The 26,837-nt window shown below is 30.0% G+C and overlaps 1 protein-coding gene and 1 long non-coding RNA gene across 5 annotated transcripts in view; one reads left to right on the top strand and one right to left on the bottom strand.

The window, feature by feature from the left end:
- Positions 1-26,837, bottom strand: part of LOC107457412 (uncharacterized protein CG3556) — a 142,454-nt gene that overhangs the window by 63,350 nt on the left and 52,267 nt on the right. The window contains exons 7-11 of one of the 3 annotated variants that reach the window (XM_071187099.1): positions 25,278-25,456; positions 21,789-21,981; positions 18,897-19,068; positions 16,154-16,293; positions 14,154-14,310 (exon numbers count right to left, since the gene is read on the bottom strand). In XM_071187099.1, the coding sequence (XP_071043200.1) occupies positions 14,243-14,310; positions 16,154-16,293; positions 18,897-19,068; positions 21,789-21,981; positions 25,278-25,456 (752 nt within the window). In that variant the 3' untranslated portion in view covers positions 14,154-14,242. Of the gene's footprint in view, positions 1-14,153; positions 14,311-16,153; positions 16,294-18,896; positions 19,069-21,788; positions 21,982-25,277; positions 25,457-26,837 lie in introns of those variants that run through there. The other 2 variants (XM_071187098.1, XM_071187100.1) reach the window with 2 other exon arrangements.
- On the top strand, positions 1,864-10,455 carry LOC107447307 (uncharacterized). 2 transcript variants are annotated; one of them, XR_011637891.1, is made up of 6 exons: positions 1,864-3,281; positions 3,987-4,149; positions 5,687-7,532; positions 7,618-7,666; positions 7,868-7,940; positions 10,205-10,455. It is a non-coding gene; the product is annotated as an uncharacterized lncRNA (long non-coding RNA). The 2 variants fall into 2 exon arrangements; XR_001584508.4 differs by having other exon boundaries at positions 1,864-4,149.

Genomic DNA, 26,837 nt, shown 5'->3' with positions numbered 1-26,837 from the left:
TGCTGGGCATTTATTTAGAAAAATTTTCCCCTATAGCAACATCACTAAAAATTACAGTGAGTGTGAACCAAAACAGCAGCCATAATCAATGAAATTGCAAAATTGGAGATATTTTGGACACCATTAGGCAGAATGTTTTTTCACTTTCTATAGATGGCAGTTTTTTTTTAAAATAATGCTAAATCAGCAACATCTGCGGTTTTAAAACAGTAGCAGTTAAAAAAAAATACATTTATAAAGTATTGTATTCCTCATTGACATATTTTGTTAATTTTGAACCTCTTCCTAAATTTTAAAAAATCAAAAGATGTGTTTTAATATAATTCTATAGAACCTTATATTTTATAGTAAGAACACATATCTTTATTAGTCAGTGTCAGAATCTTATTGTGGTCTATTTTATGTAATGTAAATAATATATTTTGAAATAAACTTCTTGTAGGAAGTGTGAATCAGGTTTAATTTTCAATATTGCGCTATGTCGTGATACAGAAAGGGTCTCCTGCTTTTTTATTTTCTAAGGTTGGCAGGTCTGTATTTTGAAATAAACTTCTTGTAGGAAGTGTGAATCAGGTTTAATTTTCAATTTTGCGCTATGTCGTGATACAGAAAGGGTCTCCTGCTTTTTTATTTTCTAAGGTTGGCAGGTCTGTTGAGAGAAAATGGCCTCTCTTATGCTGAAATTACAAGAAAAGTTGGTGGTTCAGTGACTTGTTCTGGTGTACGAAAGTTCTGTTTACGTTATGAAAAAACGAAACCAGTGGAAAATAACGCCAAATCAGGCCGAAAAAAATTAACAAGTGCTACTGCCGAAAAAAAATTAAACGGCTATGCCTTCAAGATAAAAAAAATTTCATCAGATGCCATTAGATGTGAAATGAATGCAGCTGGCATTGCAGTAAGTTCAAGAACAATAAGAAGAAGGTTATCAGGATTTGGACCACAAGCTAGAATTCCAAGGAAAAAACCATATTTAAATCAAAAACAACGCCAAAAGCGAGTTAAGTGGGCAAAAGAACACATTAAATGGTCAGAAAATCAATAGAAGCAAGTAATCTGGAGCGATGAGAGTAAAATATCGCTCTTTGGTAGTGATGATAGAAAATACGTGAGACGTAGAGTAGGTGAAGCACTTCATACTGATTGCATTGAAGCGACTACAAAATACCCAACAAATGCTATGATTTGGGCATGTATGTCTGCAGATGGTGTGGGCAGAATTCAAGTGATTGATGACATTCTGAATGCCAAAAAATACATCGAAACTGTCCTGAAACCAAAATTGATGCCTTCCATCAGGGATCTCTTCCCCAACAACGCACCATTTATTTTTTAGCAGGATTCAGTTCCATGCTACATAGCAAAAATATGCAGAGCATGGTTTATAACCATGATATATTACCATGGCCCTGATAACAGCCCTGATCTCAATCCAATTGAAAATTTGTGGCGACCTTTGGAAATTCTTGTACGAAAAAAACGTTCATCCATTAAAAAAAAACTTATTGAAGCTATAATTGATTCGTGGCACCATGTGATTACGAAAGATGAACTCCAAACACTCGTTCACTCGATGAAAAGACGCTGTGAAGCTGTCTTAAAAAATAAGGGTTATCCTACTAAGTATTGATTGTGTAAGTATCACTTTAAAAAAATGCAAATCTAAGATAGATCTTACTATTAGTTGCATAACTTTTTTTGTAATACAGATATTGTAAAACTGTATTTATTATGAAATTCTACATTAAATTACCTTTAATTTGATATACAAACGTTTGTTTTTAAGTGAAAATTAATATATTCTACAAGCACACAAAGTTGAAAAACATGAAACTTNATATATATACTATAAAGAGAGAGAAATCACTGGGGATAGAAAAAAAGAGAGTTAAAGAGGAAAATTAAAGAACTACAGATCTGGAAAAGAAATCTTTCCCTCTAACGAATCACTGGAGAAAGAAAAAAATTGTCCCCTTTAAATTGAACAGAAGGGAAAAAAAATAATTTAGCAAAGTAGTTTATTTGTGTTAACTTTAAACTAAATCTTGCTTTTAATAACATTAGAGATAATGAATAATTCAGAAAAGAAAAATGTATAGTGCGAAAAATGAAGCTGTATACATAAGATTGGGCTGGAAGAAAAAATCAAATATTTGCATCGGTGACTCAGGTAATAGAGAACTCATCTCCCAATGAGGTGACCCAAGTTCGAATCCCAGTTATGGCTGGTTATGCTCCCAGTTATGCTCCAGGATCGCACCAACCACAGTGCTGATGTAAAATATTCTCAGTGGTAGACGGATAAGAATCCCTTTCTCATCGCGCTATCCCGGCAAGGTTTTCGATCCTCTCCATGAAACGCAAATGTGAGTTAGTTCTAAAATTAGAAGGCTATGGAGCTCACCAATGATAGTCGTATACTCAGAATGGAGTTGGCTGTTTAACATCGGTTATAAAATATGTAATCAATATGTAAATAAATATAATCTACATTAGGTATAGATCACTCATTTTTATATAAAATTTTAAACCTTCACTAAATAAAATTGTAAAATTAAAATTCGCACAGAGTATACATACAAATAGGAATGATGCTGGTCCACCAACATTAAGACCTGACGGAACTTTTTTGAAGAATGACAAGCCGATTTTGGAATTAATAGAAAAGCTAGGTAAATACAGTCAGACCTCGATATAAGGTCATCCGCATATAAGGTCACCCCGCATATAAGGTCACTTTTCCAAAGTCCCGGCTCACTGAATAGGAATTCTTTGTTACAGATTATCGGATATATGGTCAAGTTTTAAAAATCGTTATCGCTTATAAGGTCATTTTTATCTGAGGCGTAACATGGTGTCCACCACATGCATAGCAAGTTGTTTTCGTCATGCTGGTTTTGTGAGTTCTCTGAATATCGTGGATGACGAAACCGAAGAAGAACACGATATTCCTCTATCTATTCTGATGGAAGATTTGAAAAATCTTGGCTATGCTATTGAAGGGGACGCTGAATATGGTTTGACTGATTAGGAATTTGCCACCACTTCTGAAACTATAATTTCTGAAATTGTTTCACAACTTGTGGACAATGACAGTGATCCTGAGAATGTAGCTGTAACCCAAAGGAAAGCCTTCAATGCAATAAATGTCCTACGAAATTTTTTTACAAACCATGAGGGAGCTGAGGAACATTTTGAGAAGTTACAAAATCTAGACAACATTGTTCGAAAAATGAAACCAAAAACGAGACGAACCTGCATATATGATTATTTTAAATAAGGTAAGATGTAATGTATGTATGTACACTTTAAGGAAATTTGTAAACAGCTTTATTTTAAGTTTAAAAATAAATTTTAAACATCTAACTTTCTTTAATTCTTTACTAATTCTGTTAAAATTTATTGACTTAAATATTCAATTTATGGCCGATCGTTTTCGTTTGTATTACCATTTTTAAAAAATCATAATGTGTACTATTTATGTGCTTAGTTATGAACTGCTAATGAATCGGTTAAAAGGTCACCCCTCTTATAAAGCCACTTTTGCGATGTCCCTTAGGGTGACCTTATATCGGGGTCTGACTTTATTTATGTTTATACATATAGATAATTCTCTATGCCTTTTTATTGCTTTTGTAGGGAATGTTAGTTTCGTCGAATACATAAAACATTTAAAAATAAATTTCATTCCCCTCTGACTTGAATAATGATCAGCAGTTTTAGTTGATGTTATATTTAGCTGCAATTTAGCTTCGTTTCATCTTCAGAACTTGTTATAAGAAGAAAAGTTTATGTTAAACTACAATATTCTTTAATCTTACCTATAATATGCTTTAATTTTCTAAACACTAACTTATCGAAAACATAATAAATGCAAGTAGATATTTTTTTGTAGTACATAACGAATGTAAGAAAGTCCTTGTTTAGATAATATTTTTTAAAATTTAAAATCCGTACATAACATTATTCCTTAATTATCTTTCTAGTGAAAACTGTCGGTACAGAAGAACAGAAATCTTCTATAAGTAGTGAAGCACAAAAAAATAAAATCAAGACCATTAGGAAAAAAAAACGTGGTTGCTGAAAATTTTCAAATATCTGAGTGTGAAGATAGAGACAGCGCCTTTCCGGAATTCAAGGGAAACCTAGGTAAATAAAACTTTAATTTTAATTCCTCCTTATCACTTACAACTCTTATCTGCTTCTGAAAGTAGTGCTAAAGGGTTCCGTTGTATCTAAAATCCATTCAATGAAATTAAAAGTTATACAAATTATCTAGTTACAATATAGGTTATAATAAAATTAGAAATTATAATCTTAAGTATAGCTTTGTTTCTTAGAAATTTGTTAAACCAGCTATCGAAAAAAAAAAAATTCTGAACGATGTAATAACCTATGATATGTTATTCTTTAAGCTCCTTTTTTTGTTTAATGGTTTTCGGTAAAAATATTTTTAAGAAGCCATTATAACCACAATTTTTCAAAACTTGTTGATTTACCTTTTCCACGTCAACATTTTAAAGTTTTGAAAGAATGCCTTAAAACTTTTTTAATTGATACCATATTTTTTCTTGCAATTTTAATAATTACATAGACAATAAGATAAATATTTTTTATTTTATTTCAACAAATAAAAATATTTATATACGTTTATATTTAATAAATTCTCAATTCACAATTTCGAAAATTTATATTGAATTTATCCTGTTATTACCTTGTTGCATCGATTCTGTTTTATTTTTAATTCATTCGACAATTCATATTTAATTCATTGTTTTAAATTTAATCGTTTTACATTTTCCATAAAATAAGTTCTACTTTTAAATATCACTACGACCAGCTATTCCATTCTATTTCACGATAAAAGTCAACAAGTGCGATATGTTTCTCACTTACCAATATTTTAATTCCTCTTGTCATTTTCTATTTTCAAATATGCACATTTTTTCAGTAATTAGAAAATAAAAATAAAGTCCTTTTATTTATTTTTTTCAAATATCACTGGATTTAAAAATTAATTGAATTTTTAACCTTGTTCATATTTGGAATTTTTACTTAGTTTATACAAGAAATAATTCAATTTTATTACTATTTTTCTCTAAGAAATGTGCCCTCGATTCCGAAAATGAGTCATCTAGAATTGGCGATTTTTCGCGTGTTCTTTTATTAATTTTTTTAAAACTTTTTAATAGTTATAAATTTCATGACATTTCCGGAAGAATGCAAAATTAAAATAAATAAATAGATAAATAAAATAAAAACTATTTAAAATCTAAAATTGCAAAAAACCCTAAAAACGAATTCTAACGATTGCATTTATTGAAATGTTTCATTTTTGGAACTTGCGATTTCACGTAATGATCAAATACAGTAGCAACTCGACTATGGGGCTGTTAAGCAGAAGTATGCAAAGGAAAGTAGGCTTTTGGTCTTCTAAGTTCTTCTCGTGATTTTAAAAATATTTGTAAGGAATATGATTTATACAAATCACTGAGCAAGTGCCCGAATCTTACAACAATTTAATCGTTAAATGTCCTCTTATTTTTGTTTCAGTTGAAGTTATTCAATTTCTAAGTAAATGCATAAAGTTATTTTTAAGAGTACGCATTTAAAATATTTACGTTCTTGTTCTTATCTTGTAATCTGTATATTAAATCTAAATATACATTTTCCCCCTTAATTTCAGAGGATCATAGTAAAAGTGAAAATAATTATTCTAAAAATATCATTTCGGGTGAATCAACAGATTTCGATGATGTGAGAAAATGAGTTTATTCCGATTATGAGTTTTCGGACTCGGAAGATGATCTTACTTGTACAGAAATGCACCGTAAAAAAGAAGAAAATCAAAATCATGTAATTGTTGTGTCTACTAATAACATTGGTAAGTGGGATAAAAAGCATTATTGCATATTTTGTGGGAAGCAATTTGCAAAACTACCTCATCCTTTCGAAAGTACTCATGCGGACGAGGAAGAAGTCCAGTTCTTAATGAGATTTAAATCGAATGAAACTGAAAAAAAAAAGAAGAGATGACCAACTAATGAAATGAAGAAATAGAGGGACGCCTAAACATAACATTGAGGGAAAGGTGATCTTATAGTCGCCTATCGACCTAAAGAATCAACAAATCCGGAAAACTACATACCGTGCCCAGGTTGTTTTGGGTGGTAAGCGAAAAGAGACATTTGGAAGCATAAGTGCCCATTTAAACAATCTGGTGCAAGGCTGTTAAGCGAAGGACGAATGCTAATACCCACACCCTTTGCAGTAGATGAAAATGTTAAACAGTTACTGAACAGAATGCCGCAAGATAAAGTCTCCCTTGCAATTCGAACAGACTATGTCATTCTTGAGTACATTCGGAGGTTATATCACAAAACAGGAGGAGACCAACCTCACCGACAAAATGAAATACGCAATAATGCGAGGGAAATGGGAAGACTCCTCGTACAGATGAGGAAAGTAAAAAAATAAAAATTCATGCTCCATAATGGACGTAACTGATCCAGCCCAATTTAAAAACATAGTTGAATCTATCAAAATAATATCAGGAATGAGCTTCTCTGCATCTTGCAGATCAACTCCTGAGCTAGCTCGAAAGTTGGGCATTCATATCAAAGCATGTGCCTCCATTGTCGATTGAGAGAAGAGACAAAGTTCTACGGGACAGGACGGACAATTTTCTGACCCTCTTCAATATGAACTTTATAACTGAAATCGGTGCTGAAGCAAAGCGAATTCGAAATAAAGCTACGAGAAATAAAGAAGAGCTTATTCCTCTTAGCTCAGATGTTTTAAAACTGAGCTCTTATCTAAAAAACTAAATCGGAGGAATGCCTCCATATTTTAGAAGATAAGGACAGTCTCCACCATGAAATACTTTCCGCTTTTTCGGAGTTGCAAAAAGTGACTTTAACACAAGTCATAGTATTCAGTCGAAGGAGAGAGGGAGAAGTGTCAAGAATCAAAATAGAGGACTTCAAAAAAATCAAAAGCTCAGCCGAATGGTCCGACATAATCTTTCAGAAAATGAAAGAGCTCTATGTAAAATATTGACAAGGATGGAAATCTAAGGGAAGGGGGATCGAACTGTCCCAGTTTTGCTTACACCATCTGTCCATAAAGCGATTGAAGTGTGTTTGCAGAACAGAGACCGAGCTAATAAAAACAACCCCTACTTATTTGCAAGCCATTCAAATTCTGCGAAGCTGCACTATCAGGGAGCGGCTTGTCTCCGCAAATATTCTGAAGAATGTGGAGCATCTCGCCCCGATAGTTTAAGGTCTACTAAACTGAGAAAACAAGTTGCCTCACTTTCGCAGATAATTAATTTAAAAAAAAACATGAGATGGATTCCTTTGCGTCATTCATGGGGCATGATAAACGAATACATAGAGAATTCTACCGGTTGCCTAACGATATCATCCAAATCGCCAAGACATCAAAGCTGCTTCTTTCCTTAGATCAAGGGAACCTGCAAGAAGAGGGCGGTAAAACCTTGGATGAAATCCAGTTTTCATTGGATAACGGTAATCAATTTTAATCTAAATTTAATTCAAAAAGTCATAAGCAAGAAGTTGAATTTTAGATTAAATCAAGAAATATTTATTTCAGAATCAGAAGAAGATGATGACTGGAGAAAATTTTGAAGAAAAAAATAAAGGTATATATAGGCGTCTGCACTATAAAATTTGAACTTAAGCTATATACATAAAATGTGTTTAAATGTATGTTAATTAGTGTTAAAAAAAATATAGTAATTTTATGTCACAAAAATATTTAACTCATTATTTCATACTTTTTTATTTTAAGGTTTGCATTTTTAAAGTTAAATAAAAGTTTAATAATTTATTATTTATTTCAGATATAGAAGAGAGAAATGCCCCATGTTTGCCTCAGATAGGACAAAAAAAAAAAAAAAAAACGAAGGATTAAAGGCAAATATAAAAATTTTCTCTGATTTTTTCTTTTCAATTTTTCAGTTTCTATTAAAACTTTTTAAAGTAATAAAGCGATGAATTATTTATCTAAATTTTCTGTTTATTTGAATTTCAAAAATTTATTTTTATTATTTATTTCAGATCTTTCAGTTTCTATAAGAACTATTAACTATTTATTTTTAATTTTTCAGTTTCCATAGAAACTCGTTAAAATAATTGCCTAAAAAGTTCTATAATTTATTTTTCTCTAGACTTAGTTTTATGTAAGAAATTTTTTATTTAATTATGATTCAGAAGAGGGAAATTTACCAAGTACTATACCATGCGGGTCTCAGAAAGGAAAAAGTAGTTTCTATGAGAACTTGTTAAACGTGTTTCTTTAAAGAGATTAATTTCGCAACAGTACGAAAAATTAATCCAGGTTTTATCTGAATTTTCAATGATTGATTTTGTAATTAGTGTTTAAATAAGCACATTGTTGATGTACGTAGTTTTCAAAAAATATTTTTAAAATACATGCAACTCATCAATTCTTTTTTTTTTGTGATGATCGTAAAATAATAATTTAAACTGATCATCATATGTTCATAACGAGAGATGTCATAACGAGATTTTTTTAAATTTGAGACGTTTTTGAAACTGAAGCAGTTTTGAAATAAAATTAAAATTTATTTTTGTCGATGTTTTGTATACGTTTTTGTAAGATTGAACTAAAATTTAGACCTGATCAATACAAATATTATTATTATTTTCAATTAAATGAAATTATTCTTTTAGACAGTATAAGTTCAGAAAATGAAACCAGAGACGATGAAGAATAGGGGAGAGTGGGGTCAATTGTAACATTTTTTCTTAACTATTTTTTTCTTAACTATTTTTAACTAACCAAAAATTCAATATATTATTAGTATTAATTGACAGACGAGTAAAGTAGACTATCCTCTACTAGAAAAAAAATCAATGCCTTATTTTAAATGTTATTATATTAGTTATAAACAATTTTTGATAGTCGTGCACTTGTTACAATTGTCCCTACTTACGGGGTCAATTGTAACAGTTCATAAATTCAACTAAAACATAGTTAATTTTACATATTATCATAGTTGTGACACATTTTTTATTGATCTAAATAGTAGTGATATTTTAGGAGTAAAAATAATAATGAGTAAAGACCTAAAGGGTTAAACTTTTTATTTTTAAGGGGTTAAAAATTTTAATTTATGCTGCGAAAGGTGACAAATTAAAATAATGCGCATGCAACAGAATATAAATGATATAGGAAACTCTTGGTAGTTCTTAAAGAGTTAAGTTATGGTTTGTAAACATAAGATTACTTATTTTCAGCTGTTACAATCGTCCCTTTACTTATTGTTACAATCGTCCCCAAGACGCCATTTCAGCTTCATTTGTTAAAAATAATGCTAGTTAATTAACAAAACTAATCTTTTTTTTAAATGTTAATTAAGGTGTCCACTTACATATTCGGCTAATAATTTTCATTTGTTCAAACAAAATTACTTTGTTAAAATATAATATTCTAATAACAAAAAAAGTACTTACGTAGAGTGAAAATATCTTTTGTGATGTAACTCTTTCAAAAGTACATAAAAATGGTTGCCAGCAGGGGTGTACATGTAGATTTATTAAATACACCTTGTGCGCCACCTAGGAACCAAATCTAGAACCCGACACTCGAAATTTTTGCTCTGTTACAATCGTACCCTGTTACAATTGACCCCACTCTCCTCCTAAATCCAAACATGGTAAATCCATTTTTACATAATACTTCAATTTCTAACGTAATCCAATAAGAGTCAAAATCTATACTAATAAGTGCAAAAATTTATATCTATGTATATATATGCACTAAAATATGTTTCCAGTACTAGTATTTTTCCTGAAAAAACATTTTTAAACAATTTTATAAAATACTAATATTTTTATACATTTTCAGATCAAGGATTTTATATCTGAATCTCATTAAAACTTAGGAAGTGAACTCATTAAATGTTTAGAGTAGATGGACTCAAAGGAAAGACGTATTCAGTTTCTAATGAATAATTTTATAAATTTCGAGACATATAAGAATGTTTTAAATTAATACTTTTTTTATGATCAATTTAAAATATACTTTTACATCCATGGTGTAGTTTACAAGAACTCTTTTACATTTATGATTATACATTTTAAAACGAAATCTTTTTTGCCACGAAAAAAATTTTCGAAAGCCAAATATGTACTACACACTGTTTTGTTTTTAGGTGTCAACTCCAATGGCAAAGAAAATATGGAGCGATGATCAAAAAGAGGAAGTTGAAAAACTTTTAGGACATTACATAGCAGGAGGGAAGTTACCAGGGGCAGAAGCGATTCGTAGGTGTATCTCATCTGAGAAAAGTTTACAGCATAGGACTTGGCGGAATGTTAAAGACTTCTGTCGCAACAGAATCAGAAAGACATTACAATAAAATTTTGTGGCATTAAGAAAAATTAAAACTTGTTTTTAGTTATATGATTCGTTATATTTTTCTGCACAACTATTAAAGCAATTACATTCATATTCAACTACAATAACAATTCATATTTTTCCAACTCCATCATATCTACATTTTTAAAGCAATTAGGAAAGAAAAATTTAATTTTCATTTAACAAAAGTTATAATGTTTTTAACATTGTTACTATTTTTGATCTTTTGTATGATTTTATTTCATAAGCAAGTTTCTTAAAATTCTTTTAGTAATATTCTCTCTCTCTTTAGTAATATTCTCTCTCTCTCTTTATTTAATAATTGTTGGCATACTATAGCCAAAAAACTGGGAGTTACTAGTAAAATACTCGGCAAAAGTTGTGCAGGCTTGCTGTAGTTATAATTTGCTAAAATTGAATTTGTAAATTTATTTCAATCTTCTTATTTCTTAAAATCTCGTATTTATTTTATTTATATCGTATTTCAGCCAAAGTTTTCTCGCAACGAAATAAGAAATAGATCCTTACGAAATAATTAAAAACAATTTTACCATTATATACAAGGAAATATACAAAATGTAATGTTTTTTTTTCATGTACAAATGTATAAAATGCAGAAAACAAATGTTTTTGTCTCTGAATTTGAGTTTTCTAATAAGAAGTCTTGAATATTTGCTTTGTGTGAACTTTATAACCAATGAAAATGATTAGTAAACAGCTCTTTTTAACAATTATTATATTCATTTTGAAATTATTTTAAAGAAATATGTAATAACTCCAAGAACACTGTTGCACTATTAAGTTGAACTCAAAAGGGGGAAAATCCTTTAATTAAAGAGGGCACATATGTAAAATAATAATAAATAAATAAAATAAAATCAATAGTGGAAAAAAATGAAAAGGAATGAAACGATGTTAGCACCTATCATTTCTTGCATTGTTTAAAACTTGTGTTCAATCCAATTCAATGAGAACTGCATTCTGCTTCTCATCAATATTCTTTTTAATAATATATAAGTTTATAAATTTTTAGCATGAAATAAAGTAAAACTTGCAATTTTCAGCTTGTTTATGTAGACTGAGTTTATACACTTCGAAATTATTTCGCAAATTTCAACATGGAGAGGAAAATCACGAAAACCTCCCACGGTTAGCCGGGTGGCAAGGGGACTCTAACCCACGATCCGTCTAAAATGCAGAAAATTGTAGTCAGGAAATACCCAAAAATGTATGCAGGAGGATCACAATTTGCACTATATACTGTAGAATAATTAATAATAAGTAATAATTGATAGTAAGTAATAAGAAGAATAATTAATAGTAAGTAATATTTATTTTTAAAACTACCAATTTTATTCATTTTGGTAAATCTGTTAAGAGTCAAAACTTCCTAAATTTTAAACATGATTGGATGAAATAAAAAGAAAAAAAACATGACGGTGTTTTAAGCAAAGAAACTTTTGTGCAAAACATGAAATTTTTTTTTTAAAGAAACTGCGTGTAAACTTGCATAGCAGTTTGAAACTTGGATAACCATTGCAAATTATAATCGTCATCTCAAAAATAGTATTCGTACCTTAAAAAATTTCCGCAAATAAATAATTCAATGATATTTCCTTTTAATTTACTTGGTATATTTTTTTATTTGATGTTATGCTAACTTCAACACCATTATTCTAAAAAAAAGTTTTAAAAAAATACAAATTAACTCAGTTACACCAAATGATACAGAAAAGGCCTGCACAGCATACGGTACGCAGCTAGGTGCGGTCCGGTCCGGCCGCACTCAGTTAGCGTTTGTGGCCCTTAAAATTTTTATATATATTCCCACTTTGTTTTTGGATATGATTAAATTCATTTATTATATTATTGAAACTTAGATTTTAAAATTTTTTCCCGAATATTCCAGAATGCTCTCCACAGAACAAAAGACAATTTGATGTTTTTCATTAAAGCTTTAAACATTGTTACTATTTTGCTCTTTAGCATGTTTTTGTTTCAAGTATCTGTATATGATTATCTTCTGTTTAAAATTCTTTTAGTATGCAAGCATTCCTAAATTAAATTCTTGAATGAACTTAGTACTAACATAATTTATTGTTTTATTTCATATTTTTATTTTAATTTCTTTAATATTAATCCTTCAATCTTTTTCATTTAATATATGTTCGCGTAGTATTGCTAAAAAAACCTGGGTTAATATCGCGTGATCTTGCTATAAAATAATAATTAGCTAAAATTTCAAATTTTGCCATAATCTATAGTTTTTCGCGATATATGCATTACACTGACTAATAAGATGCAAATAATTATAGTTGAATGATGATCGTAAAAATAGTTTTAAAATTTCGGATAATTTATTAGGACAATGTTAAAAATGATTAAAAAATATTGGTATGCGATTCTCTAAAGTTAAAAAAAATAAATAAAAAAAACTATTGAATGATAAAATTAGTGAGATCTTTTCTTATATTGTTATTAACCCCTTAAGGTAATCGTTTTATATTAGTGTAAACCGAGTTCCCGTCTTTATTGTGCTTTACCCCATCAAAACCTTCCTGAAATCCTTTTGACTCAAATCTATATAAAGAATTTATTGTGCTAAATATATCTGTATGAGAAGGGTTAAGAAGAAATCGCAAGTGCATTATTCAACAAAGTTTTCAAAAGATAACATTATGAGTTGAATTTTAAGCACAAATTAATTTTAACGAACGATTTTTAGATGGTATTTCGATCATATGTAGTAATTGACATAATTGATTTGATATGGTGACATTATTTTGACTATTATGTACTATATTTTTTAGTAAAAAGATACTTTTGCACCGCTTATTTAAAATATGGAATCGATTTCTCACAACAAACTACAGTTTTTATGCAAGTTAATAATTTATTACTAACCAGGTTTTTTTTTTAAATTCTCGCAAGTGGATACTAAGTGTTCCCACTTCAATGGCACGTTGATCTTCAAATCAAAAAACATCAACATTGACCTCCAAGAAAAGATGAATAAAATAGAAACGTGGTGCCTAGACCAAAAATTTAATGTAAACAGAGGAAAGTTGAAACTACTGATTATGCACACAAAAGAAAAACTATTCTCCGAAAATTTTTTTTTTCACCTTAATGAAATGATACCCATTTTTAAAAGAGCAAAAAAATCTTGGTCTGGTAAAAACAGGAAATTCTATTGGAAAGATCCTGTCAAATCAATAAAGCACAAGCAATTATCAATAAAGCACAAGCAGCCTGCCAGAAAATTACAAATTCTTCTTCAAAACTCTAAAATGGAACTCAGACTCAAACGCTTACTCTATATCTATGATCCGACCCATCCTATCTTACTCATCTCCAGGCTGGTGTAACATCTCCTAATGACACTTAAAAGATGTCAGAATAAAATACTCCGAAAAATAACACAAGCAAGGTGGCTTATCTGAAATAAGAACATACATCGCGATCTCAATAATGATTTTTTAGACCATCATATTGCACAACTTAATAGCAAATTTTTCGTAAAAGACTTAAATTGTGATACCGCAGGATTTAATAAAATTTTCACATTTAAAAGCTTAAAAAAAAGACATAAACCTCAAGAACAAATTTATTGTTTTAAAAAAAGTTTTGGTTTGATTCCTAAAAAATGTAATCGATAAAATTTTAATTTTGAATTGTCGTCAAAGATAAACAAATAGTTTGGGTTCACCATGTATGTTAACTATACTTAAAGCAATCAGAAATGACTTCTTAATATATTTATTCATATAGTTCAATATTAGTACAATATTGTTAGTTAAAGTAAAAATAAATCATTGAGATTTTCTTTTTTTCAGAAATGAGCTTTCTTGTACCACATGACGAGATGTTCTTTATCCTGCATAACAAGTTGATCGGGACCTACAAAAATAATAAAATAAATAATATTTTTCTAGAAGTTTATAAAATATTTATAATTTCAGTGAACCTAACACAATGGTGATGAATTAAATCCATTATCTTCCTAAGTATTGTTAAACACAGGGTTCTATGGGCTTATACATATATAAGACTACTAAACTCAGAGGCGCGACAGCCTATAGAGGGCCAAGGCCTACTGTGCCCATCTCAGTTTTCTTGACCTTAGGCTCAGTCAGGGGTGCAGGAGCAGATGTTCCGGTCAGGTGGTCAGCCGAACACGGAACCCCCAGTGTTTAGTTCTCAAGCATGCTTGATACTCATTAATCGACCCACTGAAGGTATGAAAGGCTGAGTCAACCTTGTCCGGACCGAGGATCGAACCAGGGACCTGTAACACGACAGCGCGAAACTCTACCGCTCTGCCACCGGGCGTCATAAATATATAAGAATAGTAACAAAATTAAGAAAATAAGGCGTATTTTAATAATTTCGTAGTTATCACTACAATTAATATTTCCGAATAAACGTACGTAGTTACGATTTTTCACATTTGCTTGGTATTAATTGAAATGCAATTCTTATTTCCATAACGTTTTTTTAACAGAAGAAAGTGGCAAATTTAATGTTTCTATATTGGTATCGAAAAAAAAACATATAGTTCTATTCACCAGCACTTATTAACTACAATAATGTTTAAATTTAGATTCTTTGCATTTCTTAATGAGAACTGATAGTTAACAAAAAGATGTTGCATAACATATTTTGAAAATGTGTTTTTCATTTTAAGACCACATTTCGTTTCTAGGTACTAGTGTGTTTAGGATGCTAAATATTTTTTCTATCTATTTAATATCGTATTGTCTACCTCACTATGGCTTTGCCTTAGTAGATTAAGTATAACACGTTTTTAGTAGATCAGCCCAAGAACGATCTAATAATCGTTTTCTAGGAGAGTGTCTAATTTCAAGATGCTACCTCAAACTATTCTGGTCTTATAAGCGAGACACACAGACTAACTCTTCATTTTATTATTACAGATGACTGCTGTGCACAGACAGGAGTTTAAAGTTATCTCTGTTTTATAAGCAGATAACACAGAAATCAACGAGAAGTACAAAAAACAAAACATATTGCTCTACAAAAACTAAAAGAAACCTGGTACCTAGACTGGAAGTTTAACACGTTCACGCCGGGGTGACCCACCGGTGGGTCACGCTAGATTTTCTCATCTTGGCGGCGCACAGGAGTAAAAACTGGTAACAATAAATTTCATTTTTTAGTTTTTTTCCGGGAATAATAAAAAATCCATAACTACCAATTGTTTTTAACGGATGCAATTTTTATATTGAATTGCTTCTTCGCCCTGATAAATTTCCTCACAGCGAATTGTTACTGTTAGAATAGATTGAAATTGTTCTTCTACCAGTATTTTCTCTTTTCCGTCTTGCTTTCAGTCGCAACACCCGGCGTGAACGTGTTAAACCGACAATAATTAAAGTAAAAGCAAAGTAAGTCTGTCAAATTAGAAACGACTACATATAAGTTACCGTTTTTATTTAATTACAACTTGATTCTGATTTTGTACGAATGCTTTTCTGAATCATCCGTCCCCAAGGGGTTAATAACGATGTATCAAATGAGCCGCAAGCGGTCCCAATAGTGCCCAGTTAGAGGATTGGGATCAGGATGCATCTTACTACTAAAGAGTTGGCAAAATGTACACAAAATCTGCGAATTTAGTTTGTAGTTCTCTATCGCTTTTAAAAATATTTTGTCTAATTCGGAGCAGTTAACATCTCCGAAGTAGTAAATTAGTGTTAATTGTAGTTAATGAACGACTTACTCAAATTGTAGTGGTTAAGAGTTGCATTAGTATTTTCTTGGCCCTGATAAAGCGTCCAGAAAAAGCCTCTTTCAGGATCATTAATCGTTTTATCAATTTGATACACATACATCACACCAGAAATCTTTTTGTATATAAAACTGCAAAGAAATTGATACAAAAATTAATATTCAAATGAAATACCTTGCACTAACTTATGCATGTTTGTTAAAGCATAAATACCGGGCAAGAATAAAAAATAATTATGGCTTATTAAATAATTACGGTTTTAAGTGGTGACGAAATTGGACAAATTTTTTAAAAAAATGTGTTCGTCTCTTCAGTACCACTGGAAAATATTTTCTGAAAGTTCGATTTAATATATTTTTAGAAACAGGGTCATTTTTTTTTTGATGACCACCGTGATTTTTTGATGACTTCCTCGATTTACTAACAGTTAAAAAAAGTATATTTTTGAGCTGCATATTAGCATTGCTTGTGGATCACACATGCCAAGGAGTACTAAATAGTGGTAATTATGAGTAATTTATTTCTCCGAACTAAAGATAAAAATGATATGTTCTTACGACCAGTACTTAATCTTTACCAAAATTTAGCCCTGGTCCTAAAATCTCTATACTATCTCTCCCGCCTGTATTTAGTTCAAATATAAACACGTACAGTCAAAGACCGAAAAAAAAAAATTACGACCTGAAGGCCATACATTGCCGGCCACTCCACTAGTGAAAAGTAATTTGAAAAAATGGAATTTTTACAATCTCTTTTTCATAATTCAAATTGTAGAAAAGAAGTCCTTGTGGAATAAAAATTTCGAAATCAATAATAGTCCATCGAAGAAAAACGTATACCCTTCAAATGCAACGGATACTCCATAAAATCTGTAAAAAGTTATTTGGCAATAATTTATGATTTTTATAAATAAATTCAACAACAAAGAATTTTGACCACCACTACGTATAAATATATAATTATATATTTAAGATATATTAAAAACACTACTTTATAACTCTTTTTTAACTAACACTTGAATAGTAGTAAGCAATTAGCTTCGTAGCAAAATTGATATTTTCTAATGTGATTACTCAGGCTTCTAACGACATGGAAAAAATAAAATACTGGTAGCAAGGATTTATCAAGACTATTGAAAAATACTTATTCTTCATTTGTGAATTACGAAATTATTCAAGAGTTATTTTTTTACATTATATTTTTTTAATTAAATATTTATTGATAGCATAAAACATCTAATTATACCTCACTTTTGCTACCACTTTTAAAAAAGATTTTCATACCGTGGGAACTTTGGTGGTAGGAATTAGAAATGCATAATTTCGAACCAAAATATATACATTTATATCAGTAACATATTTTGGGGGACAAAAATAAAATGTCACTAGGAAATATTCTACTCTATAAGGGATAAAAAGTAGCTACGCAATTCATTTCTACCACTGGAAAGCATTAGATGTGGGACTTGAAAAAAATCAACGATTAAGAAAGGAGAAAGAGTATTGAGTACATAGATTGAACCTCTCACGGGACAAAGATAATGGGATTACAGTTAGATGATAGAATATCATTATAGGTTTTTATAAGTTTGTTTACGTTGTAAGAATGTAGTGGTGGAAAAAATCATTAAAAAATTAGTATATTAAATCCATAATTAAGTGTTAAATCATAAATTATCCCACATGCAGCAGAAAAGAACATCACAAAAATACAGCTGGTGTTACGGTGGGGTTTGAATCGACTACCTCCAAAATTTAGATACCTAATTTTAGGTATCTAAATTTTGGAGGTAGTCGGTTCAAACCGGTCCGTCATAATTTTAATATATTTTATCATTAATAGTATTTTTTATGCTTTTAATCACTAGATAACAACAACCTTAAAAGCTAATTAAATTTATTTTAACTAACTAAATAATTCTTGGGCGCATAATAACAGAAATTTTACTTCATAGATATTTAAAAGTAAGGCGTTTTAATTAAAATGAAACATAAATATTTAGAATTATGACATTAAAAAATAGATTATGAAATTCAAAGAAGTTTCAAGCTCTACTAAATTTTATTTTTGTAGTTCAGGATTTTAAATATTTATTTCTTTCACTTTTTTTTAATCTTCAAAATTTTTGTCCGCTTTTCTTTTCGAAGATACGGGATGGTATTGATTTAAAAGTTCCTAAACAACAGAATAAACATATTGCGCCTTTATTCACAACAAGATAAATTCTTCTAGACAATTTTCTAATTACTAAGTTGGCATTTTTTTGTGTTTTCTGGGGTAACAAAAAAAAATTAAGTTTTAACTTTTTGTGTTTTATGAGAATTCTTGCAAGTTACAATCGCACAAGTTGATATTTGACAACAGTTGTTAAATTTGTGTAATCAGATGAGATGAAAATAACCTCAAAAAATGGAGAGAAAAATTTTAATAGAAAAAAGAAGGTACAAAAAATAAAGCCTAAATGCTAGTTACATACAAAAAATTATGTTTTTGCTGTAAGAGGTTTATGCAGCTCCGTAACTCTGAAAATAAAAACTCGGAGCGGCAAGAGTTTTTTCAAAGGAGTGACTCATCTCTTTCCTCAGCGCATTTGGCCAATCAAAAAAAAAAAAAGTTATTAATTAATTCCCGCATAGCTAAGAGATAATAAACATTTTTAAAACATTAAACACTGTTTTTATCCCGTCGCCCCTCAAAGAGATAAGAGAATAGGGACAGGACTTAAAATACCTACGTGTATTTTGGATCTTCTGTTTCAGCCAGTTTCATCACTTCATAAGCCGTGTAGTTTTCTGGAACTCTAAGGGAAATAGTATGGATCACATCTTTTTCGTCTCCCACATAAAGTGAATACCGAACACGCATTTTTGGACCTGTATAGTCGTTTGTTTCAGAAGCTTGGTTATCTGGAAGATTTAAAATTGGTTAAAATAGAAACATTAATATGACACTGGAATATCTCATTTCCGTTTACGAAATTTATTAAAAGAAAACAATTTAGCGATACAAGGTTAAGAGATGTAGTAGTTGGACAATAATATGCTAACATTTCTATACCAACTCTATGTACATAATATTACTATTAACAACAACTGTTTTGAAAGATTTTACCTAAAAATGTAGGCGCAAATTCAAAGATCATGCCTGTTGCTTTTAGAATTGGTGCTCTTCGTATGCATGCAAAAAACATAACATAGGCGAGGAAATTGATAGGCATCTTTTATGCTTAAATACCAACAATTTCAAAATCAATTAAAAAAATTCGATAATTTATAAAATAATGCTTTTTAATTATAGTGGTAATTTAGAGTGGTTAACTAGAGCGTTGTTAAAAAAATAAAATAAAATTTTAACTTCCTACACTTGTTTTGATCTATGTAAAGTTTGCATGAATAAAAAGGACACCATTTCTGAAAACTTTAAACGTGATCTTTCGAATTGTACCAAGGATTTTGCTATGTAAAATCTTCCAAGACATTTGCTGAAAAAAAGAAATTATGTTTACCATGAGTTTGTAAAGAAGTGTTTCCGAAATTTTTCCCAACCCCTGTATCTCAGCAGACATATGACTGGTGTCATTTTATCATATTGGTTGTGTTTTTGTCTTTTCACATTATCTATTAGTCAGTTTTCTGTTTAGGTTTTATTTGACTTAAAAAGAAGTTGGTATCAAGGCTTTTAAAAAGCAGATTAAGTGTTTTTATAACTACAGGATTAACCGATGAAGAAATTTCTTGCGCTACTTATACCTCTATATACAAAGTTTCAACTGCACAGACCTTAATCTACAGTTTAAACAAGCTCGGGCACTCTTTAACTTTTATCTAAAATTAAAAATTAATATGCAAAATACATTTTTAATGGATTATTTTTTAAAAAAATTGCTTATGTCATTTACACACTGAATGATATTATTTTATCAAAGATTAATTAAATATTTATTTAATGATTTATTAAATCTTTATTTAATGATTTATTAAATCTTTATTTAATGATTTATTAAATCTTTGTTTTGATTGCTTTGTTTATACAATTGAAAACTAATAAGCGTCTTTAAATTTGTGTCAACTGTAAATTGCACACCATGTTAATTGTTATAATTTTTACATCTTAATGTTTAGTGACCACTATATTTAGTGGTTGTTAAATATTATATGCATGCGTCGACCAGCCTGTGTAGGGGTCAGGGAACTGGACTTGCATCAGAAAAGTTCTGGGTTCGAATTCCGGTCAAGGCATAGATATTCATTCTCTGTACTATCTGTCCCTTCTGTGGGGAACAGCGCTGGGACAACTAATATAGTGCCCCTGAAAGAGTGACCAACAAATCTGCGTTTCTGATGCCTGTACGACGAAAGGTATTCTCCAGGTGTTTTGAAAAAAATTTTGTAAGCATGGATGCTAACTTTTTACACTGCTTAGAAAAATATTATTCTAGCGATAGCTAAATTTTTATTTTCATGAATATTTCTTTCCTTGATAGGTTTAAAGATAGATTTGAAGTTATTTTCCACACCACTTCATGTAAATGGTTCAAAAGTTTATATAAAACTCTACTTTCATGTTTGCCAAAACTACGGCCCAGGTGCCCAGTTTTTTTAAATAAGGGAAAGGACCTGCCAAAACTTCCGGCAGATTTAATTTTACAATAAATCTGTTAGCTACATTTATACGTCCAAATTAATCTTGTAGTAATAAGTTAGATTTGAAATGATTAAAACTACGGTTACGTTTAATTCAAACATACTTATTAGCAATTACAAGACTTCAATTAATGTTCTTAACACTTTACCGACCGGCCGTCGATTAATCGACGTTTTGTTCTCAGCGCATACCGACCGGCCGTCGATTAATCGACGTTTTGTTCTCATCGTATACCGACCGGCCGTAGATTATTCAGCGTTTGCTCCCCAGCGCTTACCGACCGGTCGTCGATTAATCGACTTTTGACCGATCTGTGGTGACTACGTTTTCCACCAATTCAGCATGCAGGGATGCCAACTGCTCCGCTTTCTGGAAAAGTTTTAATAAAGTGGTAGCAAATTATATAGTAGAGTTCGTAAGAGAAGGATAGTTACGCCCACTTATTAATATAGTATCCAGCAGAATATTGCTGCAACGTTGCATTTCACATGATACTTATAATTTTTGATATTTAGTGGTGAAAAAATGACTTAAACTGAAAAATACTAAATTAAATAAAATACTACGGACGATCTGCAGCTGAACGGGCGGTGAAAGGGCATAGTATGTTCGAACCGCTACCGGTCGGTAAAGTGTTAATATTGGGCTGAATATAAATGAAAAGTCTACTTACAGTTCAAATTTTATTTTGCTACCACTATGATAAAACATCTTAAACGAACGTTGAAATTGGCAGGAAAAGTTTTGTTTTGTAAGCCTTTAGTGGTTTCTTACACGGTAAGCCATTAGTGGTTTCTTTAGTGGTAAGTCTTTAGTGGTTCGTTGGAAAAACACGGAGTGCAAAGGATTAAGTTTTTCTGTCTAAGTAATTTAAACTTTTTGGTTGATATATTTTTATTTTCAATGCAGAAGACACTTTTTCGTTAATCTAATAGTTGCTGATTTAATTGGAATAAAAGAGATAATGAATTAGAGATATTACCATATCCATTTCTTCTAGAATTCAAAGTGCAATTAACCTTTGAGATGTCACTTATACTTTTTGCATTGAGAACAGGAAGAGTTAGGGAACTAGAGACAACATCGTGAGGCGAAGACAATTGCTCTAATAGATAATGAACAGTTGCATTGAGTTTCCAGTCTTTTTCATATTCTTGACCACTCGATATTAAAGCCTAAAATGTTTATTACAGTGTTAACAATCTAGGTAAATGAAGAACTTGGAGAAATATAATGATATGCCACATTTTTATTAAGGAGACCGTTTTAAAGAGTGTTTTTGTTGAAAAACCTATTGCTTTCCATGTAGATAGTAAGATGTTTCTGTGTATTGGGCTGTCTGTTATAAAGAAATTCCAGAAATTTGCTATGAACACCTATCTGGAAACAGCACCGATGAATAGTTTAAAAAAGAACTCAAAATTTGAGAAAGTGGGGTATCAATTGAATACATCAAACCCTAAGAATGTATCCTTGAGTTTCAAGCATGTGAAATGGTAAAAATCACATATAAGTTGCTTCAAAAGTTTTGAAAAATCACATTTCTTTGGTTATATTAGCAAGCACATCACGAAAGTGTTCTCATAATGAAACCACGTGATTGCAGGGATATAGAAAAAGTGAATCGAGATAGAATATTTTCAACCTTTCGCTTCTCCTTCTTATTTCAATGGAAGATAATTGATGATGGAATTTTGAAGCCAATAATTTTAAAATAAGGTGCTTTATTTTGGTTTCACAGAAAAATTTTTATAGGGAAGACTTTATACATCTCACATGTAAGTTAATTAATCACTTTTTTAAATTACAATATTTTTATTCATTATATTAATTAACTTTTTGAATGTTCTATTTTTCATTAAAATATCGTATTAATCCCGATTATTGCATTAAATTAATTTTAAAATCCAAATTTATATTTTCAACTGTATCCTACAAGTAAGCATAAACGAATAAGAATCCAATTAAGCCTAAAAATTTGATTATATGCAATTACTCACTTTCAATATATAATTTTTTTTAATATTAGTGTTAAAATGTAATAGGCAAAGTTAAGTGAAAATTGTTGTTTCGTATCTTTTTCATTTATTTACGTTGTCTGTGTTTGAAAGAAAAGAACTCTTTAAGCATTAATCTATTCCAATTTATTCTAACACTAAATTATTCCTTAGCACAATATTATTTTTTCTTTGATAATATCGTTAAGTATTTTTCAATTGAGACTGCCAGAGCTTTTTTATTGTTAAAACGCGTTAAAAAAAAGTCGAAAAAATTAAAGCTGTTTAACCTTATCATAGCAGCAGTAATGTTAAAATGAAATCAGTTAAAAAGAAGGAAATGGATTTTTTTAAAAATTGAGGTCATATTTTTTTTTTCTTTTCAGTTTTAATTTTATTTTTCGCCTGCTTGCCATGTCTAAAATCATTTCTTGTAAATTTTTTCGAACATTTTAAGTACCTGAAAACATATCCGTGATTTCATTCGTACTATTAAAAAATCTATGCTAAAATAAAAGTTTAACACGTTTTTTTATGTACTTCAATATTGAAATATCGATAAAAAATTACTATACAGAGATGTTACAAATAAGATATTATCAGTTTATTACTATAGATATTTCTGAAAACTTCTAAGGATGCATTTTTCTGTTCTTGCTCAAAGGATGCATTTTTCTGTTTTTAATACCATTCAAAACTCCTTTTTTTTAAGTTTCGTAAATTTGTTAACAGTTACGAACAGTTTTTACACATTAAAAAAGTTGAAATCTTAAAACAAAATTTAATTTAGTAAAGTCTTGTCAAAAAATGATAAAATATTTCTCTGTTCTTCGAATTTTAATGCCCTTGAAACTTTTAACTTTCTTCCATTGCCTCTATAAGTACAAAACACGAACCGACAGAAGAATGTCTCTCTTATTTCTCCTACAAAATCGTAGAATGAGAGGGACCTCTGATATTTGAAGGGAGATTGGGAATATAATAGCGGGCTTGCCCTATTTGTATTACAGCTTTATGCATTAAATATTGAAATAAGAAGTTTTATATCTTTAATATATTACAATGGACAAATATATATTTTTTTTCTGACATCATATCTAATAATGAAATAATTGACAAAAATAACTTATTATGCTAAACTGTTCATTATCCATAGTCTTATTTCGAGAATGGTTTCCGTTCTTATGAAAGTAAACAGTGGTAATGCAATTGTTTCATTAATAATATTTATATGGAAAAAAAAACATCCACATAGTATAGATGATATAACTATCTAGGATTAACTTTGAATTCATATGTTACAAAAATGTTTTGAAAAGAAAGTGATACTTAAAGGGGAAAAATATTCTCTTCAATTAAACATAAATATAATATTACTTTTTTATAAACGTATTTATGCCACCTCTTAATGAAATAGCCTCATAGCAATAAGCGTTATAACCCTCCAACTGTTACACAATTTGCAGAGATACAATTTACGAGTGGTAGTTTTCTAATGTGTGATTCTTAGTTTAAAAAATTTGATTCATTAGGTTTTTAGTCACTACTAATTTTAAATAATTCGAAGGGTTATATAATTCGCCACTTTCCTGTAATTAAGTCTTGTGAAACATTTTAAAAAATAAGCTAAACTAGCTAAATATCTGCAAATTTTAGTTTGTTGTTTTTTAAATTATTTAGGCGTGTCCGGAGTAGTTGGCTTCTTTGAAATTTCGTAATTTCTGATAATATGTTATATTGAGTGATAGTAAGGTAATGAAATAAAATAATTTTATACAAATACAACATTTTAATTGTTATTCAGAAAATATAGTAGCTACTTGTTTACGCTTTCCGAGAATGCTTCACTAAGGACGAATACTATTTTATTCGTTGAAAAAGTTTTGCTTTTGTTTATTCGCCCATGGAAAAAAATTATTCGCAGAAACCTCAAATTTTGGAGGGTATGGTCTTCACTGCTGGCAAATGACATTCAATTTAATAGTTACAAAAGACAAACTTATGTTTAAACTAGTCAGCTATTTTTTTAAACCTAACCAGGTGGTGAAGCAGATTTTAACCATTTACGGTACAGTGTAACCAGTCTGGCAAAACTCATGCAACAATTGCTACAAACCACTAGAAATGCAAAACTAATTGCTTAAAAGCATTTAGCATCCAATATTCTATAAAAAAATTATTGAATTAAAAATTATTAAAAAATTTACTTTACTTAAAATTACTGTCTTAGGTCGCAGAAGAAAATTACTGTCTTAGGTCCTGGTTCCAGAAAAGGTTAAAAATAAAATCATTTTAATTGTTTCCTTTTATTGCTAGCATTGAAAAGTTCATTTTCCTCAGTTCTTTGACTTTCACAGTTTAATCTCGTTTATTATTGCAGTTTATCGCTGTAATTGCAGTGTGTGCCTGTTTTGCAACGAGGGCTTTAACATTCTAAGAAATTGTTTTGACATATTACATGCAAAAATTTCTACCTGGGTTATCAAGGAAGTTGTATGTAGATTTCCAAAACTTCCATCAGGGAGTTGAGTCTCCTTGAAAAGTTTAATGACCTTTTCATAATTGGTTTTTAAACTGCTATATTCAACTTTATTCAGCAGTTTCGTCTGGTTCTCATAACACGAAACTGCCATTACAGCAAATGCTTGATAATCTGTGGAATAAAATATAGATTTTATTAATTGACGTATTCATATCAATGTAGTTAAAACGTAACACAGCTCAGAATAGCTAATGAATTTAAAATAGAAAGTAACACCAAATTTATAATCAGATGGAATGCGTCGTTCTTTTATTTAAAAAACGACTAAAAATGAGGTTCTGTTCCATTTCCGGGGGCAATAAGAAAATCACCCAACTATAATCAAAGTCAGTGTTGCGTATTTAATTGCTGTTATTAGTACCATTGATAATATCTCTTATTGTTAAATATGATGAATAGAAATAGTTTACAAGTTGCTATTAAAACAAAAATTAGGCTGTTACTTTTCCTCATAAAAACCTTGTTTGTTTTAGTTTTCTACTTAACAATACATTGTTTTAGCCTTGTAACTTCATATAAAAGTGTAACATAGCTTTGCCAATCTGACAAAATTTGCAGAGAATTTTTGAGTGCTAAATAACAGAACTGTTCCATGTGTCTATTCAAGCCCTATTCCATCACCTCCTACATCAAAAAGCGTCCACACGGTCTTTTATAAATAGTCCGCGCAGACTGTTTAAAAGGTGAACCAGCTGTGCGCATGAACCTAAAACCTTTTATAAAAGTAATTGAGAGAAATTCATCATATATACTTGAGAATTAAATCTGTAGTGGTTGACAAGTGAATAAGGCGAACCAATAATATTCATAAATAAAAAAAATTTTTAGTCATATATTTGCTACCACTTTCTTATTTAAACTAGATTTTGTATTAAGTGACTCGTTCGGAAAGCGGATATCCTTCACAGTGGTACGATCGGACAACCTGCAAAAAACCGTGTGGAGGCTTTCAGCTATAGGAGGCGTTGCTTTTTCCCACGCTGTGACTCTCTCTTTTAAGATAAAATTATACACTGGTATCAAGGAACAGCAATCGATAAACATTCGCACATTTGTGGAAAGCGCTTTTAACTTAAAGCTATTTTTAAGATATTTTTTTTTAAATTTATTTAAAATGCATTTAGCTCGTTTAATGGTACAAGTTGACAATTTTTTGAAAATGTAAAGTTAGACAATTCAATATTTTATAAAATATTTAAAACTACTAATATTTTTTATTAATAATTTATTGTAGCAAATAAAAGATTTTTCAAACAATGTTAAATTATAAGAGTCTTAAATTAACAGACTAAATTTTAGTATAAATAACAAAAGGGAAAAACTTTTTTTCTGTTGCATGAGACTTTTGAACGACTCTTAAATATTTTCACGATGCTGATTTCAAAACTGATTTTGATTTCCTGAACTGATCCAAAAACTTTTCTTTCCATAACTTTTCCAAAACTGATTTAACATTATATTCTCAACCAAGATATTTTTAAAATTCCCCCAA

The sequence above is a fragment of the Parasteatoda tepidariorum genome, chromosome 10, assembly GCF_043381705.1.
Source record: "Parasteatoda tepidariorum isolate YZ-2023 chromosome 10, CAS_Ptep_4.0, whole genome shotgun sequence".
NCBI classification, from domain to species: Eukaryota; Metazoa; Arthropoda; class Arachnida; order Araneae; family Theridiidae; genus Parasteatoda; species Parasteatoda tepidariorum.
Note: the sequence above shows the minus strand (reverse complement) of the source record. Positions and strands in the feature narration are given on the sequence as shown.